The following is a 27,365-nucleotide window of genomic DNA, read 5'->3' as shown; positions in this document are numbered from 1 at the left end:
GACGGGGTGCTGCGCGGACTCATAAATGATAAGAGAAGAAACTTGGCAGGGAGTAGATGCTTTTGCCTTTAGACAGAGGTCCTTGAGTCTCCAAGGAAACTGCGTCCCCTCCCTCAGTACACACGCGCGCACAAAAGTTGGGGGCACCACACCTGCCTCCCCAGATGGGGCTCCCTGCGCAAACGCCTCCTCCTCCTCCAGGATTTTCCAACGCCGGCGCAAGCTCCTCCCCCGCCCGAGCGGGGCTCCAGTCCTAGCCCCAAGCGCCCGCCTGAGCGGCGGCTGGGGGGCGGCGGGGAGTGGGTCCCGCTCGCCGTCATTGGCTGTGCGGCTGGGGGCGGAAGGAAGACTTCGGCTGCGCCCGCCGCCCCAGTGAGCCCCACATTCCCGCGGACGGCTTCGCGGGCGCGGATCGGCGGGACCCGGGCGCCCGCGAGGAGGTCGGCGCAGCCCGGTCCCACCCCGAGCGCGGGAGCCGGCGGAGCAGATCAGCGCGTCCCTATCGGCAGGTCAGTGAGGGGCTCCCGACGCCGCCCGTGAGCAGTCGCAGGGGAGTGGGCGCCAGGGACGCCCCGGAAGGGGGCTCGCCCTCTGCCACGGGCGCCCTGTCTCCCCCCCTGGGGCGGCCTCGGGTCGCGGAGGCTCCGCTCCCTCCTGAGCCGCCTCGCAAACTCTCCCCGGCTCTCAGCGGTTTGGCTCCTTGCTCTGGACACCCCCGAATCTGTCCCCTTCGTGCCGGCTACGTCCTTACTGCCGGCTAGCAGCCTCCGCTGCCCGGCTCTCCCTGTTCTCGGGGTGACTTCATGGGGCTACAGTAGGACGCAATGTCCTTGGTCCCGGGATGACCCGCTTCTGTCCCGGACGCAGGGAGCCGGGGAGGTCTGCCCTCGCGTCTGCCGCTGCAGAGGTTGATTGATTTCCCTGTGCAAGTGCAGATAGTTCTGCACTTTGCGGAGCGTGTCTCTAGGTGCATTCTGATTATTCCTGCCTTTGTGGTGTGTGCGGTCACGCTTGTGTGTGGCGCCTACCTGGATTTCTGGGGTCATCCGTCCCTTCCTGGGGACTCGCTGCGCACACACTGACAGCCGCTTTGTACCTTACCTTGCTCGCGTGAGTCTTTTCACCTGTCTCCGGCGGCTCCAAATCCGGTTAAGTTCTACCTGGCGCAGAACATCTTGGCGTTCCCCAGCCGTGGTTTCCCGAGCTCTTGGTTGTAGGAAAACGCACCAGCTACCTTTCCCTTTTCCCTGATCTGATGAGACGCTGGAATCCTGCGTTTCCCTGCCGAGGTGCATGGATCATGGGCAGATTGTTTGAGTTCTAATTGAGGAGGGAGGTGTGTGATGTACCGTCCTGCGGGGAGTAGAAGGACCCCTTCATTCACAGAAACATCCTGTTGAGTACCAGACCAGGTTAGCGGGCTGCACCTGCTCGCTTTCCACCGCCAGACGCCTGGGGCCCCGTTGGTCCCGGGTGGTGTCAGACTCCAGAGACAGAGTCCGTTTCCTATTGTCCTTCGTTTCCTCTGCCCGTTAAATTTCCTTCGGAAAATTCTCTGCTGAAGTATTAAGCACTTGGGTGGTTCTTTGCGGGGGATAATGGGATCCGATGGCTACATGACGTCTCAAAGCCATTGCATTTGGTTCAGTCCAAACTCCAGGTGCAAAGGGCGGGAAATAGGCAGCGATTACCTCCTGGGCACTCCCAGGCCGACCCGAGGGACCATGCCCCAAGATCTTTCTTCTCAGGTGCTTTTCACTTTAGATTTTTCAGATTCATTGTCAGACAATTGCCTATCAACGGGAGAAGAGTCAAGATAAGCAATACTCTTCTTCAAAGGTTTACCTCATAATGCAGTCTTGCAGCCCAACGCATCCTTAAAAAAAAGGGAAAAAAAAGCAGTATTTAGCCTGTGTTTTAGCTTATTCGTGATCTAGCTCCTAGACATGCTTAAATATATTTTGTGACTAAACTGCTTTATTTTGCTAAGTATAAAGGCATTTTGCCCCACTCTCACCCCCCGCCACTTACACCCTTTATAATCAGCACATAGCTCATAGGTAACGTGAATGGGCTCTTGAAGCGTGTGTTAGTGAGACTGTCTCGCATTGACACCACCCCACAGAGCACGTCCCAGTCACCTTCAAATGCTGGGCATTGTGGGGAATGGGGAACCATTTGCCAACCTCAGAAGTATTCTGGGAATAATGAGTTCCAGAAAATGGGTGGGGTATTCCATTTTTGTGTTTGTGTTTGAAGTTTATTATTTATTTGGCATTTTTTTTTTTTTTTACTATTTTTGATTCCTCTACATAAGGCAAAGTGCTTGAAGAGCTCACCACACGCACATTTACGGTTCTCATTAAAGAAGCCTCACGTAAGGTAAGATCCATTCTGTTCTCCCTGCTGTTGGTTAGTTCAATTCAACAGATTTTACTGGATGTCTGTGATGTAAAGAGATAAATAACGGTATGCCGGTGTGTGGCTTCAAATCTATCAGAAGGTTTATTTGCAGGCTTCCTGAGTTTCTTTTTTATTTTTATTTTTTAATGAGGGCAGATGAAGGATGACAGAGCTGATTGGTGAGAATGATTAATCACACTAATCATTAAGTAAACTTGGAGTCATACATTTTTTCTAAGAATGAAAGATTAAGCCATCACAGGCAAAATTCTCTGATTTGGCCTCTACTCTAGATCAAGTCTCAGCCCATTTGATAATATTTCTTCTCTGGGCTTACTCTTCTCCCTGTGCTTGTAAAGTCTGTAGAATTTATATTTAACTGTTTTATATTTAAATATTTTTTTAAGATTTACTTAGTTATTAGGGAAAAGCAAAAAGTAAAATTATGGCTGAATTTTTGTATTTTGCTCATTTGGGTTTTTTAAATAGTAATTTAAGAACCTGGAAAATTATGAAAAGCCTTTGACATCAGGCACTGGTGTAGGTCCCACTTGCCTGGCTCCTGACACCCATGAACCATTCAGTAAACATTTGTTAAATGAAACTAGAAGCCAAAAAGTAGTGTGGCAGAAGAATTTTCTTCAAATAGATATATACGGAACATATTGTATACTTACATTACTACATTAATACAAAGCATCACAGACTTAACTTTTATAGACTATTTCATTATTGTTCATATTGACAACTAAAAAAACAATAAAGCCTTCAAGTTAGTTAATGGAATTAGGGAACCCAACAGAGAGGAAGCTCAAATTAAGTGCCTGAGTTGGCAGGATTCCTTTTAGCTAACACATGTACCTACAGAAATCAAGCCAGAGGCTTAGATTCAGTAGTCCATGATACCCACATGTGGACTAGCCTTCGACGCAGAACTGGAAAGTCCATCTGTGCGTCCACTGGACTTTGCAGGTCCAGGGTAGCAGGCTTCTGAGCCACATTCTAGGGCCTCGTCACCTATGATTCTGATTTGTGGCAGATGTCTCTGTGGGAGAGAGCGCTCTGAGATGCTCAGTCGCGTGACACAGAACGCCTTCTTCAAGAGTTCCTTATGAATAGAATCCATGCTCGCACTTGCATTACCAGGAAATAGTTATTATTTAGTCTACACTAAGTTTTGGCAACAAAAACCACAAAAAAATGGAGATTCTGAGTAGTCAAGTAGCCATATACAATTTAACAGTATCTCTAAACACGACATGGCACAATCCAACCAGAACAGTGTCAATATTTCAATCCTCTGAATTCATATCAGGAACAGGATAGACTGTCATTAATATTTCCTGAGTTCCTAACTTTTAAATTATTATTTATTAAGTTGTATTAAGATGGGAGATCAGTCGGTCCAGACTTATGATTTGTATTATGGGCTTGAACGTTGATGCTGATGCTGTTACAGGCAACAGTGAACAGGTCTGGAAATTGTTAGCCTATAACAGTTGTTAAAAAGCGTGACTTAAGAAGGTAACAGCCTTGAATACAATTTTTGATGGGAAACAAAAGCATAGGTGGCTGTAAGAACCTGTTTCGGACTCAGAAAGACAGGAAGATGACTTAACCATAGTTAGAATACTAAAGTAATTCATTCAGGGAACATTTAACATATAGATTCCCTGCCCAGGGATAGCCAAGACAGCAGCCTTCCTGATTCATTTGTCACGGTAGTCTAGTACTGATCAACAGTGCCTGGCTATCTGTCAACTGTTGCCAATTAAGCTGGTTTGGTTCTTACTCGCTTTCAATTTTCCTATGACCAGGATTATAGCAAAAGGATTTATCTTCTCATTTCTTAAATAGAACATTCAGAACATGCTGTAAAATGCAACTGTAACAGAAAGTGCAGTCAAGTCCTATTGGGCAGGTTGACTTACTGGCCTCAGCCTGAGAGTCTTAAACTTTGAAATAAAAGGTACATATGAATCATTTCAAAGGCTTGTGTTAAGTGTATACATTACAAAAAAAGAAGGAAGAGGAGGAAGAGAAAGAGTTCTGGGTTCAAAAATCAGTTATGTTTTCACTGCATAAGCTAAAATTAAATTTTATTTCTATTTCTTCATGAAAATACCCATATTGTTTTTCTGATTAAAATTCAATTCATATTCTTTGTACCAACATTCAAATACAGACATACACAAAACAGAATATGAACATACCCATAATATCACCCGCTAACAAATCATATGTTAACAGCTTGGTGCATAACCTCTTCTTTCCTTTAGTTTAGTTTAGCCTGGTTTGGTTTGGTTTTGCATGCCTCTAAAATTGTGGACGCATGTGTAGTAGCAGTGGCCGTGCTAGTAGTTTTTTTTTTTTTACAAAAACAGAATCATACTATGCACGAGTCTGAAGCTTACTTTTTGACTCTGCCATACATCTTTCCATGCTAGAACATATAATCCTTTTGATTACACCAGAATCCTCCATTTGTATGACTCTTCCATCATTCATTTAACGAATCCTTGACTCATGGTCATCTTGGTAGCTCCAATGTTTAGCTACAGTGTACATCTTTGTGCATGTGCATCTTAAATTTGTCTGATTTTTTCCCCATAGGGTAAATTATCAGAATTCATTATTTATATTATTAGCCTATATGCCATATATTTTTGGGTAAAAAAGGAAGCACTCAATAATTCATCCAACAAGTAGTAGATATTCCCCACTGTGACCCAGAGTGTCTTCTATATGCCCAACATATTTTTTGCACTTAAAAAACAATTTTTATTGCTATTTAACATTCATAGAGAAAACACACAAGTCATAAGTACATAATTTATGATTTATGTGTTCAACTTGAACACACTCATATAAATGGAATCCAGGTCAAAAAATAAAATATTTACCAATCCCCTCCTTTGTGCTTTTCACGTGCCTTGGCAACCAACTGATTATTCTAACAATTACTCATGAGAAAGTCCTTCGTGAGTTTGTTGACCTTGATTTTCATAGTCGAGTGCTAAATTATGGGAACTATGCCTTTAAGATTGACAGTGGAATATTGACTGATGCTTCTCAGACCTTCAAGGACTCCTTGTCAACAAAATTGGCCTGGTTCAGCTGAATTAGTTTCCAAGATCCTTCATTCTGTCCTCTTATCACTTTATCATCCCTAGCAATTTTGGTCTTATATTTATCCATTTGATCCTGCTTGGCTCATATTTGGATTGATATGATAAATTAAACTTTGGATAACAAAAGAAACTGAGTAACTTGTTTTTCATTTGATTTCCTCTTGTTGGCCACCCAGCTCAGATGAGTATGGATGGATTTAGAGTTGGAAAAGGAATCCTGGGCTCTCAGTTTGTGGTTTCTGTCTCCAGCTGTCTCCTTCTGCCATCCTTTGTCTTAAGGAGTACAAATAATGACCTTCAAAATTTACTTAACTTTTGGAGACCTCAGTTTCTTGATTTTTAAGGACTTCCAGCTCCTCGATTCTATGAAAAACGTTTTCCTTTAATGTTGTGGTTGTTGTTTCTTGTTTGGTTTTTGTTTTGGTATTGTTAGATTTGTTTTTTCATAGAGGAAAGTTAATATTGAGTGACCGTAAGGAGAGACGGAATGAGTTAGATACATGAAAAGTGTTTTGAGTTAGTTCCACAATGAATGAGAAGAGAAAATATTTGCTTCTTTTCTGCCCATGTGTTTTCATTCCTCGTACTATTCTTCTAAGAAGCTGAGGTCTGGATCAGTTTCCTAGCACGATACTGCTGATACTGATCCCTCTCAGGCTGAGCACAGCAGTGAGCACAATACTGATCCCTGCTCACATCACCACGGCTATGATCTAGATGAAGTGCTACTCAAAGTACAGTTCACGCACCAGTGCCAGCCCTTGAATTGTTAATTACTCATTCACCATGAGAGATGGAACCTGAGTCAAAATATACATCAGGTAAGGTACTAAGAACACTTTTTAGTTTAGATGACGTTTTTGTTAGTAAGACCTTCTTGATGAAGGAAGCAGTGCTTTGCAAGTTCCTCTTCTCACAAGGACTCGTAACCCATATAATTCCTGAGGGAGCCAAGTGGCTACTCTGAGTGGCATTGATCTCTAATGTGGGACTTTGTAGTTAAATTGAGGAATTTATAAAAATGTAAACACTTTCTCCTTCTGTACTGATTTTCTATTGAAATTGGGGTTTTTTTGAGGGGAGGTTGTGTTTATCCTTGAGATAGAGTGACTAACAGCACCATGGTACATGATGTTGCTGAATGCAGTAAATTATAATACCCTTCCCTACAATGATCAGCGTATTGTCCTTGACCCTTTTTATCTCCACAGACGAGCACAGGGACAAAGGTTGTGATTATAAGGGACTTGGTAATTTTCAAAGGATGGGATTATCATAAGAATTTAACTTAACACTTTAAATAAAAAACAATTCATCTTACTTCCACATCCAGTCACATCTTCACTGACTCACTGTGGTAAACTCCCTTTTGATTTTTATTGTGCTCTTCAGAATACATTCGTTCCAACCACTCAGCTATGTTCATGATAATGTATTTCAGTATTAACAGCAGATTCCTCCATCCTTTCCTCAATTATCCTGGTGGACACTTGACTTAATAAAATCTTTGTTGAATATTGTTGAGAGACACAATCGTTTGATAAAAGTATGGTCAGAGTTTCCTCTGGAGCCTGGAACTATTAATTTTATTGCCATAACTAAAATATTTATAAATTTAGTGAGTATTCATAATTTTTCTTTACTATTGAATAATTACCCTTTGACTAATCAATATGAATTAATACAAGATCAAGTATTCATTCATTCATTCAATAAATATTATTGTGCAACCAAAAATAGAACAAATAGGGACTACCTCTCCAAGAAGCTTCAAGTTTCTTCATTTCTTTATCCTTTCAATGCTGCAACCATCCAACAAATACTTATTAAGCATCTTTATACCAGAAACTGTGCTGAATCATGGATAGAAAGATGAATCCTTGGAGAGACCTTCAAGATGGAGGAGGAGTAAGATGTGGAGATCACCTTCCTCCCCACAAATACATCAGAAATACATCTACATGTGGAACAACTCCTACAGAACACCTACTGAATGCTGGCAGAAGACCTCAGTCTTCCCAAAAGGCAAAAAACTCCCCACGTACCTGGGTAGGGCAAAGGAAAAAAGAAAAAACAGAGACAAAAGAATAGGGACAGGACCTGCACCTCACGGAGGGAGTTGTGAAGGAGGAAAGGTTTCCACACACTAGGAAGCCCCTTCACTGGCGGAGACTGGGGGTGGTGGGGGAGAAGCATCGGAGCCACGGAGGAGATCGCAGCAACAGGGGTGCAGAGGGCAAAGCGGAGAGATTCCCACACAGAGGATTGGTGCCAACCAGCACTCACCAGCCAGAGAGGCTTGTCTGCTCACCTGCCGGGGCAGGCAGGGGCTGGGAGCTGAGGTTCGGGCTTTGGAGGTCAGATCCCAGTAAGAGGACTGGAGTTGGCTGTGTAAACACAGCTTGAAGGGGGCTAGTGCACCACAGCTAGCTGGGAGGGAGTCCGGGAAAAGTCTGGAACTGCCTAAGAGGCAAGAGACCATTGTTACGGGTGCGCGAGGAGAGGGGATTCAGAGCACCGCCTAAACGAGCTCCAGAGATGGGCGCGAGCCGCGGCTATCAGCGCGGACCCCAGAGATGGGCATGAGACGCTAAGGCTGCAGCTGCAGCCACCAAGAAACCTGTGTGCAAGCACAGGTCACTATCCACACCTCCCCTCCCAGAGTCTGTGCAGCCCGCCACTGCCAGGGTCCCGGGATCCGGGGACAACATCCCCGGGAGAACGCATGGCGCGCCTCAGGCTGGTGCAACATCATGCCAGCCCCTGCCGCCGCAGGCTTGCTCCGAACTCCGTACCTCTCCCTCCCCCCGGCCTGAGTGAGCCAGAGCCCCCTGGTCAGCCGCTCCTTTAACCCCATCCTGTCTGGGCACAGAACAGACGCCCTCAGGTGACCTACGTGCAGAGGCAGGGCCAAATCCAAAGCTGAAACCCAGGAGCTGTGTGAACAAAGAAGAGAAAGGGAAATCTCTCCCAGCAGCCTCAGGAGCAGCGGATTAAATCTCCACAATCAACTTGATGTACCCTGCATCTCTGGAATACCTGAATAGACAACAAATCTTCCCAAAATTGAGGCGGTGGACTTTGGGAGCAACTGTAGACTTGGGGTTTGCTTTCTGCACCTAATTTGTTTCTGGTTTTATGTTTATCTTAGTTTAGTATTTAGAGTTTATTATCATTGGTAGATTCGTTTATTGATTTGGTTGCTCTTTTCCTTTTTTTTTATATATAGATATATTTTTCCTTTTTTTCTTTTTGTGAGTATACATGTGTATGCTTCTTTGTGTGATTTTGTCTGTATAGCTTTGCTTTTACCATTTGTCCTAGGGTTCTGTCTGTCCTTTTTTTTTCTTTAGTATAGTTTTTAGCGCTTGTTATCATTGGTGGACTTGTTTTTTGGTTTGGTTGCTCTCTTCTTTCTTTCCTTCTTTTTTTTATTACTTTTTAACTATTTTATTTCTAATAATTTTTAAAATTGTTTATTTTGATAACTTTAATTTTATTATTTTTTATTTTTTTCTTTCTGTACTTTTTTCTCCCTTTTCTTCTGAGCCATGTGGCTGACAGGGTCTTGGTGCTCTGGCTGGGTGTCAGGCCTGAGCCATTGACGTGGGAGAGCTGAGTTCAGGACATTGGTCCACCAGAGACCTCCCGGCTCCACGTAATATCAAACAGTGAAAGCTCTCCCAGAGATCTCCATCTCAATGCTAAGACCCAGCTCCACTCAACGACCAGCAAGCTACAGTTCTGGACACCCTATGCCAAACAACTAGCAAGACAGGAACACAGCCCCACCCATTAGCAGAGAGGCTGCCTAAAATCATAATAAGGTCACAGACACCCCAAAAACACACCACCAGACCCAGTCCTGCCCACCAGAAAGACAAGACCCAGCCTCATCCACCAGAACACAGGCACCAGTCCCCTCCACCAGGAAGCCTACACAACCCACTGAACCAAACTTAGCCACTGGGGACAGACACCAAAAACAACGGGAAATACGAAGGTGCAGCCTGCAAAAAGGAGACCCCAAACACAGTAAGTTAAGCAAAATGAGAAGACAGAGCAACACACAGCAGATGATGGAGCAAGGTTAAAAACCCACCAGACCAAACAAATGAAGAGGAAATAGGCAGTCTACCTGAAAAAGAATTCAGAGTAATGATAGTAAAGATGATCCAAGGTCTTGGAAATAGAATGGAGAAAATACAAGAAATGTTTAACAAGGAGCCAAAAGAACTAAAGAGCAAACAAACAATGATGAACAACACAATAAATGAAATTAAAAATTCGCTAGAAGGAATCAATAGCAGAATACCTGAGGCAGAAGAACGGATAAGTGACCTGGAAGATAAAAGAGTGGAAATAACTACCACACAGCAGAATAAAGAAAAAAGAATGAAAAGAATTGACGACAGTCTCAGAGACCTCTGGGACAACATTAAAAGCACCAATGTTCGAATTATAGGGGTCCCCGAAGAAGAAGAGAAAAAGAAAGGGTCTGAGAAAATATTTGAGGAGATTATAGTTGAAAACTTCCCTAATATGGGAAAGGAAATAGTCAATCGAATCCAGGAAGCACAGAGAGTCCCATACAGGATAAATCCAAGGAGAAACACACCAAGACACATATTAATCAAACTACCAAAAATTAAATACAAAGAAAAAATATTAAAAGCAGCAAGAGAAAAACAACAAATAACATACAAGAGCATCCCCATAAGCTTAACAGCTGATCTTACAGCAGAAACTCTGCAAGCCAGAAGGGAGTGGCACAATATATTTAAAGTGATGAAAGGGAAAAACCTACAACCAAGATTACTCTACCCAGCAAGGATCTCATTCAGATTCAACAGAGAAATTAAAACCTTTACAGACAAGCAAAAGCTAAGAGAATTCAGCACCACCAAATCAGCTTTACAACAAATGCTAAAGGAACTTCTCTAGGCAGGAAACACAAGAGAAGGAAAAGACCTACAATAACAAACCCAAAACAATTAAGAAAATGGTAATAGGAACATACATATCGATAATTACCTTAAATGTAAATGGATTAAATGCTCCAACCAAAAGACACAGACTGGCTGAATGGATACAAAAACAAGACCCATATATATGCTGTCTACAAGAGACCCACTTCAGACCTAGGGACACATACAGACTGAATGTGAGGGGATGGAAAAAGATATTCCATGCAAATGGAAATTAAAAGAAAGCTGGAGTAGCAATTCTCATATCAGACAAAATAGACTTTAAAATAAAGACTATTACAAGAAACAAAGAAGGACACTACATAATGATCAAGGCATCAATCCAAGAAAAAGATAGAACAATTGTAAATATTTATGCACCCATCATAGGAGCACCTCAATACACAAGGCAAATGCTAACAGTCATAAAAGTGGAAATCGACAGTAACACAATAATAGTAGGGGACTTTAACACCCCACTTTCACCAATGGACAGATCATCCAAAATGAAAATAAATAAGGAAACACAAGCTTTAAATGACACATTAAACAAGATGCACTTAATTGATATTTATAGGACATTCCATCCAAAAACAACAGAATACACTTTCTTCTCAAGTGCTCATGGAACATTCTCCAGGATAGAGTATATCCTGGGTCACAAATCAAGCCTTGGTAAATTTAAGAAAATTGAATTCGTATGAAGTATCTTTTCTGACCACAACGCTATGAGACTAGATATCAATTACAGGAAAAAATATGTAAAAAATACAAACACATCAAGGCTAAACAATACATTACTAAATAACCAAGAGATCACTGAAGAAATCAAAGAGGAAATCAAAAAATACCTAGAAACAAATGACAATGAAAACACGACAACCCAAAACCTATGGGATGCAGCAAAAGCAGTTCTAAGAGGGAAGTTTATAGCAATACAATCTTACCTCAAGAAACAAGAAACATCTCAAATTAACAACCTAACCTTACACCTAAAGCAATTAGAGAAAGAAGAACAAAAAACCCCAAAGTTAGCAGAAGGAAAGAAATCATAAAGATCAGATCAGAAATAAATGAAAAAGAAATGAAGGAAACAATAGCAAAGATCAATAAAACTAAAAGCTGGTTCTTTGAGAAGATAAACAAAATTGATAAACCATTAGCCAGACTCATCAAGGAAAAAAGGGAGAAGACTGAAATCAATAGAATTAGAAATGAAAAAGGAGAAGTAACAACTGACACTGCTGAAATACAAAGGATCATGAGAGATTACTACAAGCAACTATATGCCAATAAAATGGACAACCTGGAAGAAATGGACAAGTTCTTAGAAAAGCACAACCTTCTGAGACTGAACCAGGAAGAAATAGAAAATATAAACAGACCAATCCCAAGCACTGAAATTGAGACTATGATTAAAAATCTTCCAACAAACAAAAGCCCAGGACCAGACAGCTTCACAGGCAAATTCTATCAAACATTTAGAGAAGAGCTAACACCTATCCTTCTCAAACTCTTCCAAAATATAGCAGAGGGAGAAACACTCCCAAACTCATTCTACGAGGCCACCATCACCCTGATACCAAAACCAGACAAAGATGTCACAAAAAAAGAAAACTACAGGCCAATATCACTGATAAACATAGATGAAAAAATCCTCAACAAAATACTAGCAAACAGAATCTAACAGCCCATTAAAAGGATCATACACCATGATCAAGTGGGGTTTACCCCAGGAATGCAAGGATTCTTCAATATACACAAATCAATCAATGTGATGAAACATATTAACAAGTTGAAGGAGAAAAACCATATGATCATCTCAATAGATGCAGAAAAAGCTTTCGACAAAATTCAACACCCATTTATGATAAAAACCCAGAAAGTAGGCATAGAGGGCACTTAACTCAACATAATACTGACAGAAGCTGGCTCGAACTCACACAGTTACTGCAGCAGAGGGAAGGGGTGTGGCAAATCTCACACGGAGTCTTACATTTTCTACCCAGAAGTGACACATGTCACTTTTCCCCAAATTTTATTGGTCAAAACAAGTCATGTGGCCACCCTGATTTCAGAGGGGGTGGAAACATGCAGCCCTACAACATACCTGGACAGAGGGAAGAATGGCAGAAACATGCGAACATCACCAAGGACCATAGGTCTCAAATTTATCCCTCTTTTACCTCCAACCTCTCCAGAGAGAAGAAATGTAATGAACATAAAATTTGGAGACATAGGGATATAGATTTGAATGCCAGTCCTGCTTCTATGTGGCTGGGTGACCCTGGCCAAGCTTTTAAATTATTCTCTGATCCTTAATTGTCTCACTGGTTAAAGAAAGGTGAGGTATAATAATAACTAGAGTAAAGAGCTGTGAAGATTAAAGAATATACACCTGCACCATGCACACACACACACACACACACACACACACACACACACACACACAACTAGTATATGCTTTTATTTAATACATATTGGCTGCTGTCATTCATTTTGTTGTTGTTTTTTCAAACTAGTTTGTCTGGACATTCCTTCTCCTATACAAGAATCCCGGGTCCACCTTTCCCTGCCTGTCATGTTCTGTTCCCATTCCACAATGATTTGGGGATGCTCCCACCATCCCCTCCCCTCTACTTCCCACCACCCTTCTGGCATGATGTGCCCCCTACATCCCAGGGCTCATGACTGAAATAAAAGAGGACTTAGGTGTAAGAGCAGTGAGTGATGTGTGAACGTGTGTTTCTGACCAAGGCTATTCCTACAATTGAATAAAAAGCACAGGGCACACAACCTTAAAGGGTAAGGTGAAGAGCTCAACCCTGATAAAGGGCAAAGCCAAAGTCTGTTAAATCTTGTATAAGATACTCATGATTTCCATGAGTAAAACCATATTTATTTATATTTTTTAAAAGAATGTGTAACTCTTTTATATAGGTCATCAGTGTAGCAGTCTGTTTTCTACAGATAATTACTTCTTATTCTCCAATTTGACCTCCTTGCATTTTTAAGCTGAAATACATTCTGGGAGAATCTGAGCCTACACTTGTTTACTGCATCCATATTGTCTTTGACAGATTCTGGTCTTGAGTTGTTATCTCATATGACAACAGGCTGCCGGGGACTTGATTTCCTCCCACACTTGATAGCCTGCCATGTCATTTTGTTCCATGTTACAAGGAACATGTAGACATTCTCTTTGTTAGCCAGACTTTTGAGTTCATTGTGCTGCCTGAGAGAGAGGGAGAGAGAGAGAGAGAGAGAGGATGCATGAGAGAATATTAAGGCAAGCTCTGCTGCTCTGTTCACACAAAGGATTAGCAGGACCGTGGAAAGTCCCACATGGGAACTTGCTTTCCTGATGAAGGACACAATGTCCTCTTTTCTGTCTTCTGCCTTCCCTGGTGAACCTGGAAGTCCTGGTAGAAGAGTAATTTCAGAGCCATGAGAGAGCACTTTGTCTCCTTATAGGGTTGGTGTTTTATGTAACCTCTGCCTAAAATCTGACTCATCTGGTACTCATCAATTTAGGGTACCTACCTAGAGCCTCAGACATATGATTGCTGATGACTGATGAAAAGCACTGTTAACATCAGTGCTCCATATTTTCTTTTCATTTGCAGCTGCATTTTGCAACAACTAGATTCATTCTTAAAATTGTTTATTGGCTCCTATTTCAAAAGATACTGGACCCTGGACTGTAAGAGAGTTGATGTGGTTGGGTTTAGTCTCTTGCCACACTAGAGGATTCACCCAAACCAGGGCAGTCAGAGAGGTGGTTGATAGTTTAAGAATTGTAAGGAGTGTGACTTCTTTAATCTGCTGAACTTGGTGTTTGAAGACTATTTGGTGCTTACTGCCTAAATCAAGTCTCCCACTTGTACTGTGTTTATTTGCTGCTCGGGCCCTGTGTGGAACCTGGAGCTCACTGGCTATTGGCGGATCTCAGTGAGCTTCCCCAGAGTCCACCCACACATTAGTCCTCATTAGAAGACAACTCTCTCTCGAACCTTGAGGGCATTTTGCTAAGTGAAATAAGTCAAACCAAGAAAGACAAATACCACACGATCTCACTTATACGTGGAATCTAAAGAAACCAAAAACAAAAAAACAAGCTCATAGATAGAACAGATTGGAGGGGGTAGGGTGTGTGTGAAATGGGTGAAGGTGGTCAAAAGGTACAAATTTCCAGTTATAAAATAAATAAGTCATGGGGATATAACATACAGTATGGTGACTATAGTTAATAATACTGCATTGTATATTTGAAGTTGCTAAGACAGTAGATCTTAAAAGTGCTCATCGCAAGGAAAAAAATGTAACTATGGATGGTGGCAGATGTTGACTTATTGTGGTGATCGTCTTGCAGTATACAAATATCAAGTCATTATGTTGTACACCCCAAACTAATACAATGTTATATGTCAATTATATCTCAATTTTTTAAAAAGAAAGAAAACTACTCTCTCTTGACTCAAGATGGCTCCAAAGCCCCTCCCTTTGACTGGGTATTTAAACTGCAAGAAAGATATCCTTGACCTCATCTGAAGATGACTGATGATGTAAGATGAACATAACTGGATCCCATGATCCTGGAGACCCAGACTGAGATTCAGACCAGTGGATGGTGGCAGAGTGAAGTCATGAGCAAGGCTGGCTGGCCAGTCACCATTCCTGGTCTTCAGGCAGCATCTCCCACCACCATGGATCCAGTTCCCTTGGACATATTAAACTTCCTCTAACTCATTCTCTGATGCTTCACCTCCTGTACCTGTGGATTAGTGGGCAAGATGGTAGCAGCAAATATTTGAACTTCTCCAATGCCCATTGAAGAATCAAGCTTAATCAGTGTATTTCTTTAGAAGCTTCTAACATTTTGGCTGACTTACTGCATATTATACTAAGCATATTTCTTAATATCCTCGGGGATAAATCATTTTTCCCCAAGTCGTATGTTGAAAAACTCCAATCCTACTGAAAAGTTGCAAGAATAATAACAATGGACACCTATACATCCTTTAACTAGACTAGTCAGTTGTTAACATTTTAACACATTTGCTTTATCATCCTTTCTTTCTTTCTGTATGTGTACTTATTTTTTTATTTTGGCTGAACCATTTGAGGATTAGCTGCTGAAACTGTGACACTTTATAATTACATACTTTGAACATGTACTTCCTAATAACAAGAACATTCTCCTATATCACACTTAGGAAATTTAATATTGATATAATGCAATTATCCAATGTACAGTCTATGTCCAGATTTCCCCTGTTATCCTAAGAATGTCCTTTATAACAATGTTGTTTTTTCTTTTAATTGGTCCAAGGATCTTTCATCACATTAGAGGATAAATCTTGAAATCTGCATCTTACTTTTTCTTCTCTGATTATTCAGCTGACTACTAAATAATGTAATATGGCCAAAACTGTATGTAACCAGAACTTAGCCTGCCTAAGCTGCCAATTACTAAGCATTATTCTTTTTAAATATCCATTTCACTGTGGAAAGCATCATCATATGTTGACTGCCAGCCATGGAAGAATGAGAGAACTTATTTAGCAAAATTCATATGTACGAATTATGCTAAGCACTGGGCTAATATCCAGAAGGGATGGGCAATGTACACACTATGTAATCAACTAAGGTTCTATTTGTAGTTGTATTATGAGGGACGATGGTTCATTATTTCAAGTAAACACTATGCCTTGGTTAAAAATGTCATCATGTAGATGACTCCATGAGCTTGAGTCCCCGCTGGGAAATGCAAGACTTAAAACACTTATACGTACTTGTCATATTCCAATCCATTTCTAAGGAATAGGCTACAAAGCATCTTAGTTTAAACAAATACATGATTATAGTTGTCAATAGAGAAATATAAATAGTGGCCTGTTTCATTAGTTTGCTAATACTGAAGTTCTTTTTAGACAACCTATGTCATCACTTGTTTTTTCCAAATTGTACCTGTACATGTTATTTTATAGATACAGAATGGTTATTAGTTTTTGGCATATTCTTAAGTGCAAAATTAGAGAAGTGGACATATTAGATAATTTATGTTCCTCTCTTCCATATGCCTCAATTCTCAAGATATTTTAAGTGGAAATTAAGTTTGGGGCTTAAGTTATGGAGTGAATGAAACATTTACTATAGATCCATTCTTATGTTGAAAATTTACAAGACAAATGAATATTTACAAGAGAACGTACACAAAACAATAGACATTTACAGAAACATACACAAACAGAAAGGTTTTCACTGAACACATTAACCTGGATGCCAATGGGAGATGAAGGGAGATGGAGTGAGAAATTCAGAGAAAGAGGGATCAGTGGTGACAGTTAGCCACAAACAGAGGAATATGTATTTAAAGAGGGAGGTAACAGTAGAAACAAGAAAAGAAGGAGTGGCATTTGTCGGGAGTCATACAAGCTCTCTTATTTTCTTCTTATACTGTGTGGCACCAGTGGCCCATGGCTGCCCACTTCTGAGGAGTCTGCTTAAATTTAGGGTGGACTTCATCAAATGCTTATAGAAAACACATATTTCCAAGCTCTTCCCTGTTTCCTTAGAGCAGCTTTAGAGGCACCCAAAGGCCTCTGGAGCGTGAGAGAGTAGACTGGGGATACCTTGTGGTCTACCTATAAAGGTTTCAAAAAAAGAGTTATGACAATCGCAAAATTAAGTTTACGAGAACAAAATCTTCCCACCTATCATACTCTGTAAGGAGACTGTTAAGAGCATTTCCTGATTGGACAAAAACTATATTTGATACAAATTATTTTAACTATGGAGACAGAATGAAAGACAACGGAAAAGGAGGAAAGGCCATTCTCCAACCAGAGCATGGTTGAATGAGAATTTCAAAAACATGTCTAGTATGATTAAAAATAAGCAAGCTTTTGTGTATACTAATGCTATAATTTAACCAATTCTAGCTGCTCCAAGAATAAAAAGTATTTTTTCTTACTACTCTTCTAAAATATTAGAAATGATCCGAGCTGAGTGGAGGGAGCGAACTGAACCCAAAAGTCCTCATTAAAAATGTTGTAACATCTTGAAAGGTTGATCTTTCTTCTTAACCATCTTTCTTCACACTGATTCATTTCAACCTTGCCTATGATCTTCATGTCATTATTTCTTTGGCTGTTTGTTTTTTTCTCTAAATCAAGTGTTTAGCCAATAGCCTTTTCTCCTGCTCCCTAAAAATGACTTTCATTGTTTTGCTACTTCTTAACCAGTTCATGCTTCCTTCATTCTTTAAGTTGCCACTTTTCTCATTTTGATTTAGACTAAGTGTGTTACCCAAGATGGGTCCAGTTTCCCCAGAGCGCAGGACACAGCCCTCCTTGGTCTTTTCTAGACATAATAAAAGAATCATGAAAAATACTATGCCTAGAACTGGTTTTATATTTGACCTTTTTATCCAGAAAATTATCCACTTAAACTCTTTTTCTAAGGGAGTATCATTTTAAAATAATTATTCTTACTAAGGCAGTGATTTGGACAAAATCTTCACAAGAAATTTAGATACAGCAAAAATTTATTAAGAATAATAGTTTGATTTCCCCAGGAAAATACTGCTATATAAATGCAAGGGAAGTCATATCTATCAATATAATTACTTTTTAGGCTATATAAAGATAGATGGTCAAAACAGTTACATTCTAATTCCCTTCTGAAATACTTTCTTGTGTGTGTGTGTGTGTGTGTTTTTTTTGTAGCTTTACTCAATCTACACTGTTTTGCATGTCAAGAAATGTATATTCTGAATGTTTGTGGATTATACCTTATGTGGATAACTAACTTTTAAAAATTAGGGCAAAATAATTAGTCTAACAGAAAAGTATTCTGAATATAGTATAATTTAATTATTTTGCTGAGCCCGAGGCTAATCCAGAGAGATAAAAGTCATCACCGAGGTAAAGACAGATAATAAGAGATTGGACTGAATCCAAAGCCACCTAAGGACCTACCCTAGAGATTGACTTTTAATGTAAATTACAGATACCAAGCTGTTACTCTGACATTTCTTTAATTTTCACCAAAGTGCCATAAAAAAGTCCTGATTACATTTTCTGATCATTCTTTTGAACCCCAGATAAAGGACTGTTCTTTTTAATTTTTTTGGCTGCCATTGTCCAGTCTAGACCATGAATTCCAGGGCTTATTCAGAATCTTCATCTCTCCACACTTCATGAGATGGTTCTTGAACTCTATGAGATAGCAGATAGACTCAGTCTTTTTTCTTTACTTGCTTTTGTTTTTTATTGCACTGATACAGGGAATCACAGTGAGATTCTACTCATTTTCACACAAAATTCTTCTCTCAAAGCATTGTATTGATTAAGTAGGAGCAGTTCTCAAATAGGCGAATACATGGATGGACTTAATCAGCTCTGAATAAGCTTAGTAGTAAGATAATACACTCTATTTTCATTATTGCAAGCCTGGGGTAAGTGCTGCCATTGACTGCAAGTCAAGGTTTACATTTAGAGAAGAGTGAGTGGCTAGGCTGTGTTGTCAGCACCAATCTTCTCTCACCTAGCACAACCTAAAAGGCCACTAGGCAAAGAGAAAGTGTTAAGGGAAAAGATAATCATGCAAATTGTAAAGGAAAGCTCAAGGTCTTGTATAAAACATTTAACATTTAACAAGGTCTTGTATAAACATGCTGTTTTCTAAGTAGAACTAAAAACAGCTGTGCTCAGATGTGACAATTTCCCTTCTACATTCTGGAGATGGTAGTTTCTGTATTCTACAGAGAAAGAAACCCAGTGTATCATCTAAAACTATTCATTACATTATACTATTAAATTTTACATTTGTAGACCAGAAAAAGCCTTTACCGTATCATGTTAATACTTTATCAAATCGTTGCTAATGGTTTGGGAGAGCACCTTTTGGAGAATGACACAGCAGGGCTTGATAAGGATGAAATGTTGATTTGACATCATAACATCTAGGGGACTCTTTGAATAATGTCTGCAAGGGAACAAAGCAGCTTGTCCCAGTTTTCCACAACAAAAAAAACCTTTCAGAGAGTTGTTATTCACATAGAAATGTATTTAAATAAAGGTCAGAAACTCAAGAGATTGCTGTGACAGATTTGAGGTTGACTATAGGCAGAGTTTTATACACGTTGCATTGTAGAAGTCAAGGCCCTGGCAGAGGCTCTGCCCGCAGGCTGGCGGCCAGGGGTCTGGCGATGCTTAGGTGAGAGAACTCAGAGTTGAGGGCCTGTCAGCTCTTCTTCCTTTTACCAAGCAGCAAGGTACACACCAGAGAGTATGCTTTGTTCCTCCAAAACTTTACAGCCCTAATCACCCCATGGGAAGGAAAGCTTCCATTCTTTCAGAGGAGTCACAGTGGCCGGGCGCTGAGTGACATGGAAGCAGAGACCCACCCCCCTGCCGAGGTCTGACTTATCCGTGCGGTCCCTCCATCTCCCCACCCCGCTGGGCTCATGGTGAGATTACAGTCAGTCCTTGCTCACTTCAGGAGGTGACTGCCTTTTGTAGATTTCTTTTCAGCACAGTTCTTTATTCCAAGAGACAAAGGGAAAGCTGGCTGACCATGAACTTAAACATCTCCACAGATCTTCATTTATAATATTGTGATCTCACTGTCTCATTTTCCTTTCTCAAAAATCACTTTCTGAGAATGGCTCGGAAAAAAAGCATCACAATCCCCACATGGCTTTAGGTGCCACCTGAAATGAGAGTCTGCTGTCACTGCCCCTAGATAGGTCAAGGCTATGCATTTAAGATGAAGTTGCTTTCTTCTTTCCTTTGAACCCAATCTGTTTGGGAGAAACAGCCCAAAAAGCAGCATCTTGAAACACACTTGTTTGATTTTGTTTCCACAGTACCGTCTTGGGCCTCATTCACACTGTCCCATAATAATTCCTGCTCTACCTCCCTTACAAACACATACAATTTGGATCATCCTCAGCATTATACATAGACTGTCAAAACATTCGCCAGAGAGAAAGAAGATTTATCAATTTTTAAAACATCTATAAGAAAATGAGAACTAATGTCATCAAATTAAAATGATTTCTAACACTGCATATGCTCTGTTGTTTCAGAGTAGAAGAGTGAAACGAAATTCATATATCTGTCATTTTAAATTAAGAAGTATTCTGGAAGTAATATTAAATCTAAAGTATTGGGGGTAGGATGTTTAGAGAAGATACTTAATTGTGAAATGTCAAATAAGGACACAAGGTTTCATCTGTTCATTTCTACCATCTTCCAATGTCACTTGGAAGATCAGATGCTTTCCCCAAATCTTAACCTCATGTGCTATAAACTATTCCATAGACACTTGAGGCTCACAGTGGGCTTTTGTCTGAAAGAAGGTGATCTTCAGGATGTGAAAAGTACTCTTGGAATATTTACACTGTAAAGAGATACCTTTGTTTTAGCAAGTGGTCTGGCAGCCAGTTGTGAGCCCTGCCATTGAATTGCCAGTGACATTATCTGTGCCTCCAACCTCACCTCCAGAAAATGATACAGTTCTGTTTAGTGAAGGTGCTTTTAGAAAAATCAGCCAATTCCAGCTGAATCAATGACCTTCACGTGTCAGAATTATTGGACTAGCAGAGACCTGGAAGTTCCTCTAGTCTTTCTAGGCATTGAGAAATAACTGTCTACCGGCCCTTTACTTGGATGGCCTTTTATCATTTTCGAAGTATGATTTTGGACACGGTATCACATCCTAACTTAGGATCTCGTGGAGAGGTAGGAAAGGTATCATTGGACAAATGGGAAAACTGAAATATCAAGACTGAACTGTGAGCTTGTTCAAAATAAGTGGCAGCTGGGAACTAATTACCTGAGTCTCGTCATTTTCTCTTCCTACCACATTTGAGGAAACTAAACGCTGTTCAGGCATGGGTTCTTGTCACTCCTCTGTCACTGACTAGCTGTGAACCCTGAGTAAATCACAATTTCTTTGCTGATCAGTTTCCTCATCTGCAAAATGGGAATAATAATTCCTGCTCTACCTCCCTTACAAACTAGTTTGTGTGAGGAACAACATAAAATGCACAGCCCCTACCTTCTTGCCCATTCCAGAAAAAGAGGATGTAAAATCATTACTACCAAACGATAGGAAAATTGAGACCAGATGGTATAAAGGGTGAGGATGGGCAGAGCTGAAAGTCCTGGCTTATCTTCTAATTAGATACATTTCTTTTGTCAAATCGATCAGCTTCTTTGTTCTGTTTCCTCAGCTAGACTTAGGAGGTCTTACCAAAACATCTTGAAGATTTCTTTTGATTCAGCCCATGAGAGTCTTTCCTAGTTTTCTTGCCTATACATCACGCTGTCTCTGAGATGCTGCTGTTTTCCCTAAAGATGAGCGGCTAGAGCATTTATGTGCTGTATAAGACAAGGTATTGCCAGCTCACTGTAACACGTGTGCAGTCCCCCTGTGATTCTCTCTCTCTCTCTTTTTAAGGATTGTTAGGAGCCTGTAGCAGCCTAGTGGAATTAAAATCACCAGGTAAAGTTTAATGAGGAGTAGGAGTCAAATTATTTTAGGAAGTACTAAAACTGCCCGTGGCCTCCTCTGAGGAGTCACTAAGATGATTAGCCTGCTTGACCGCTGACAGGGCAGTCCTCTCAGGAGGGTCCCCTCCTTCCCAGGGATCATAAGTGCCACTCAGCCACAGCCACAGCGGCCACTGTCAGCCCCTCAAGGAATCAGCCACTTAATTAGATTTGGGGAACGGAAGGGAAAGGCAAGTTTTCAAGGTAAAATGCAGGGCAGAGGTTAGGGAAAGGGAAAGCCAGGGCACAGTGGATATTTTCACATTAGCGTTTCCCTACATCCGATGCAAGGAAATTGGAAATTTACAACAAAATGATCTAATGCCATAAAGAGCTAGGAAGAGCATCTTTTCTGAATTTGAGGAAAGACAGTCATCCATCGGGAGGGATCATTCTTCCTCAGGCTGCTTCCCTCACCCCCGCACAAACTAGGCAAAAGCTGGCTATGACTTCCCCAGTCACGGACGCGAGGGTGTCAGAGGCACATGGCACCCGCACCCACGCCTGGAGCCTGCAGAATCATGCTCTGCCCCAGGGCTACCTGCCTGATTCAGTCCACTTTGTTTCCAGTGTTCCTCACAGGGACCCTGTAAGGAGGGGGAACATGGCCAAGAGCATTTCTTTCTCTGCACCCATTCACACACACACACACACACACAACACACACCAAACACACACCACACACACACACAACCCCCACACACAGTAAACTCATTTTGGCCCAATCTTAACAATTTACAAAGTGCTTCCCTGTCTATTATCTTGATCCCTGCGTAACACAGTGAGGGAATGGGGCAGGTACTATATACCATTTTACAGATGAGAATAGTGAAGCTCAGAAAATGTAGGCAATTTGCCCAACTTCCCAAAGATAAAGGAGAATTCAGGCCTCAAACTTAAGTCTCCTGACAGCAAAGCTAGTACTCTTTCTACCATTCAGAGGAAATCCAACCTTTATTCTTCTAAGTTAATCTAAAGGTTTTTTACTGAATGCCTAAAATATGCAGAACAAAGTACAGAGGTAGACCTAAAAGAAAAGAAATATGTAGAAATGGCCCCCAAGCTCAAGAAGATATATTTTTATAAACAAATTAGCAAATTATGAAAAGCAAACTTACATGTGCAGTGATTCTCCAAAGCGTACTAGAAGGAAATACTGGTCTGGAATTATGCTAGTGGGCTGGAGAGTGCAGGGAATTCATTTTCTGGAGGAGGAAGGTTTGGAGCTAACTTTTGGGGTCCTATTCTCAGAGCATGCACTTGGAGCATCTGTTGAAATCTCAGCAGATGGAACGTATCAGAAATATATTTTCCTTTTTATTTCATTTTTAGTTCCTTGGAGAAACCTGGCACCTAGGGTACTGTGGAGATCAAATAAAAGTGCATTTTTATATCATCATTTGTAATATAAAGACAGAAACATTACTTGTTCCTGGGGAAATTATATCATTCTTTTCCCTCCCCAGTGGATTTTATAATTAAGCCTTTGCTGAAGTGAAAACTGGAAGTGAGATTCAAAAGTAATTTTTTCTGAATAATGCACTCAGTTGTTTTGGGTTTTTTTGTCTTTGTTTTTGCAGTGATGGACACCTGATACCCTGCTGCCTTTGCTTGGAAACTGAGTTTTGTTGTACTGATTTAACCACCCTCAATGTTTGCTGATGCTAGCATGACAAAAGAATGCTGATTCTGTCCCTGTTGACCCCTGTGTGAAACTGACTTTTCATATACTGTGCATTCTTTGACCTTCCATAAAGATGTCTGAACCTGACTCTTCATCTGTATTCTCTGGGAGTATGGAGAATGGAACTTTCCTCGAGCTATTTCCCACATCCCTGTCCACATCGGTGGACCCGTCCTCAGGCCACCTGTCAAATGTCTATATCTATGTGTCCATATTCCTCAGCCTGTTAGCCTTCCTGCTTCTACTTTTAATCATTGCCCTCCAGAGGCTCAAAAATATCATCTCCTCCAGTTCCTCCTACCCGGAGTATCCAAGCGACGCTGGAAGTTCTTTCACCAACTTGGAAGTCTGCAGTATTTCCTCGCAAAGGTCCACTTTTTCAAACCTTTCCTCCTGAAGAAAATGTAAGAATCCTTCAATGCTGCGGCCCTCGGGGAGTTTTCCCTTGGAAAGTGTCGCATGAAGTAGGTGCCTCAGGAAAGAAACGCCCATTTTGTTCTTTTCCACCGATTAGACCCAGTTCTCCTTCTCCTTCAGCCCTGATTTCTTTTCCTGTTCATGATGCTTTTCATCGTGAATGTCAGAGTTGATGCTGACAGAAATGCATGCAAGGTGCAGAATTTCACCCAGACTTCTTGGTGAATCTGGGGCTGGCTTCTTCTCAGTGGGTCAGGTCACCCTGTTGGACACCCGAGGCAGAACTCACCTGAGGCGGCCTCGCAGAAGATGCTGGATCAGGGCTCTGCACTTGGCTTCTCTTACAAAACCGTAAAATCAACGGAGTCAGCAGAAACTGGCTAAGTGAAGTCTGAGCAATGTGGAAGATATTATCCATATTTAAAAGATAAAGTGGAAACACCAATTTAAAAAAAAAAAGTCAATTTAGATTTCATGTGTAACATCTCTAAAACCGGGGGCAAAAATATTTTAAATGTTTTCTAAATCACATTTATTGATGAATTAAGTCATATGTGGAAAAGTTCTGGAAGACTTTAACTTTTAATGGCAAGACAAATATGTGTTATAATGCCATTTGTAATGTATTTCTGCCTCTTGGGTTTTTACCTACTTATGTTATAGTCATAATGCCCCTACATGGTGGAATTCTTTGTGATAATTGCTGTTGCTATTACTAAGAGAAGCGCCAGAACAGACGCCAGGCCGTTTATTTTATATCTGTAATTCCCATCAATGGAATCACACATATGGAAAATACTCATTTAGTTGTATTTTGTACAGTAATAACTCCTCGCAGTTGTGTATGTTCCTTTATTCAGTTTCACAGTCTTTATAAGTTTAGTGCAGAATTATAGTAAGACTCCGAGATATCAGATGTTTGTTCACTCACATTAGGTTGCAAAACTTAGAAGACTCAATAGCTAATATCCATGTTATTATATACTCCATGAATGTTACAGGTCTCTGATAACTTGTTGTTGTGTGTTAACATAATACTCTACATTAGGATTCCAGGATGTGGATTTATGTTTAAAATTGTAAACACTCACGTTGGGTAGCTGCTGGGAGCTTAGTGATCCTGGGGCTGCCATACTGTGGTCAGCCAAGCACACCTGAACTCGGGCTTTGTCCATGAAATGAGCCACATGCATGAACACAGACATGGAATATGTAGGGAATCAAGCTGCCCCTAAAAACCCAACAAAGCAAGCAAACTGTGGCTTCTTAAGAGTAAGAATTTTAATTTAATTTTTAAAATAAATGGTCCACGGCATAAACACTGAATGTATTCAGCCTACGAAGCCCACTGCATCAACATGCCCCTGTCTGCCCATGGCAACTGGATCCTTCTTGTCCAAAGCATTTACTAATCTTAAGTGGTGGGCCTTCAACCCACCCTTTGGCTTGGTTGTGTGGCATCTCCATCCAGAACTGGGATGGGATAAAGAATCCACCATTTCCACAGGGTCTATCTTTGTCATTCTAAAATGCTGAGAGAAATGCGGATCGGTAAGTGAGGATCAGAAGGTTTTTTTTTTTTTTAAATCCATAAGCCTCACTTAAATCAGACCACATTGAAAGGTTTATATATATCAAAAATGTCCTCAAACACCATAAGACCTGCACAGAGTTGCTGCCCTAAAATGTATAATTAGTGAAAATTTTGCCTTTGCTGTCATTTAAAGCATGGCAGTGTGTTAGAATGTTATTATGTAGTATAAATGCTGGACTAGAAAAACTCTGCTATTTTAGACCATTATAGCATTCTGTGTGTGTATGTGTGTGTGTGTGTGTGTGTGCGTGTGTGTGTCTGTACACAACACATTCTCAGAATATATAATATATATATTCACACACTCCCAATTAAGAGTTGTGTGAAAGCTGCACAGGATTACAGAGGCATCTATATTACACTTTTGCTCTTTGATTAATCTTGTGCTATTTTGGTTACCAAGGAAGAAAGGACTTGGATGAACTGATTTTAAAAAATAAAGGAGCAAATTTGCCACACAACAGTACAATCTTAGTATGATCTGTTCTAAGGGGTAACTTTATACTCTTTCCTTCTGGAAGAGATTTAAAGGCTTCTAAAAGTAAAACTAACTTTTTTTTAAAATTTGCAGTCACACCCCCCTCCCCCTCCCCCTGCCATGATGTTTCTAGCTCTCAAGGTTAATTAGAGTGATTGGAAGCAACATTCAAAGATGTAAAATAGGATTTGTCATTCCCAGCTTGTCAGGATAACAGATTGTACAACTTGAGATGAATTTGTGTTAAGAAGTTCAGAAAGGTTGGAAGACTGGTTTATAAATAAAGAAATCAAGCCCACTGAAAGCCTGGCTCTTCTCTTATTGTTTGTTCTCAGTGAGGTGGTCCACAAGCTTCTCTCCTAGGGAGGCTTTTCCTTCACGTCCTCTCTGAAGCAGGGTCAATAATTAGTGGCCCAAATGTCAGCCTCTCCCCACCTCTGAAGGGTCCCCTCCCTGTGGGGCAGTGAGACCCACACTTCCCTGATCAGAAGAATCACCTGGATGCCTGGGAAATATTCAGGTTCCGGGGCCACAGTCCAGACCTCAGGAGTGGAGCCAGGGAGCTGGTATTTTTAACAAGGACCCGGGTGATGCTCATGGTCAGTAGGACACTGTGGCAGAGACAGGGTCGCATGTATTGCTCATGCGTATCTGTGGAGGACAGGGAGGTCTTCCCCTGGACCGCTGCCTAAGTAACTGCTGTCCCTCCAAGCAAAGTGTCCCCTCGCCCCTGACACGGCTCACAGCCCTGCCCACTGGGGGGACGGGGCTGAACTCCAGGCCACCTTCCTAGGTGGAAAGCGGCTGCCATCACACTGGGCTCCGTGGAAGAGGGACGTAGGAAAGTCACAACCCTTCTTCCCCGCAGCACCTCTTTCACAAGATCATGTGCCTATAACAGACTAGGTTAGAGGACTGGGGGGTCACCGATGAGACTTATCAAATGAGAGAAAATGTTTTACATGGTATCCAAACTAGACTATCCCCACAATCCAAAGGAAAACAACAGCACATGAATGAACAGCGAATGAAAAGGAAACGTTCTCCAAGAAAAACCCCAGTGTCTAGACTTGCTGCCTGAGGTCTGCCTTTCCCCACTGAAGAGGCTCCCACTTCAGACCAATGCC

At 41.1% G+C, this 27,365-nt stretch overlaps 1 protein-coding gene across 3 annotated transcripts; it reads left to right on the top strand.

Moving 5' to 3' along the window:
• Window positions 1-388: 388 nt before the first annotated feature.
• On the top strand, window positions 389-26,540 carry SERTM1 (serine rich and transmembrane domain containing 1). Of its 3 annotated transcripts, XM_007193643.2 has the most exons (4): window positions 389-509; window positions 2,318-2,382; window positions 14,956-15,066; window positions 23,646-26,540. In XM_007193643.2, exon 4 carries the CDS (start codon window positions 23,823-23,825, stop codon window positions 24,144-24,146), a length of 324 nt encoding a protein of 107 aa, XP_007193705.1. In that variant the 5' UTR covers window positions 389-509; window positions 2,318-2,382; window positions 14,956-15,066; window positions 23,646-23,822; the 3' UTR covers window positions 24,147-26,540. The 3 variants fall into 3 exon arrangements, with proteins under 3 accessions (XP_007193705.1, XP_007193704.1, XP_007193706.1); XM_007193642.2 differs by lacking the exon at window positions 14,956-15,066; XM_007193644.2 differs by lacking the exons at window positions 2,318-2,382; window positions 14,956-15,066 and having other exon boundaries at window positions 404-509.
• Window positions 26,541-27,365: the final 825 nt, after the last annotated feature.

Source organism: Balaenoptera acutorostrata, chromosome 18, assembly GCF_949987535.1.
Source record: "Balaenoptera acutorostrata chromosome 18, mBalAcu1.1, whole genome shotgun sequence".
NCBI lineage: Eukaryota > Metazoa > Chordata > Mammalia > Artiodactyla > Balaenopteridae > Balaenoptera > Balaenoptera acutorostrata.
Note: the sequence above shows the minus strand (reverse complement) of the source record. Positions and strands in the feature narration are given on the sequence as shown.

Excerpts from the sequence above, each read along its gene's own strand:
- SERTM1 (XM_007193642.2), top strand. The coding sequence starts at position 23,823 with ATGTCTGAACCTGACTCTTCATCTGTATTCTCTGGGAGTATGGAGAAT.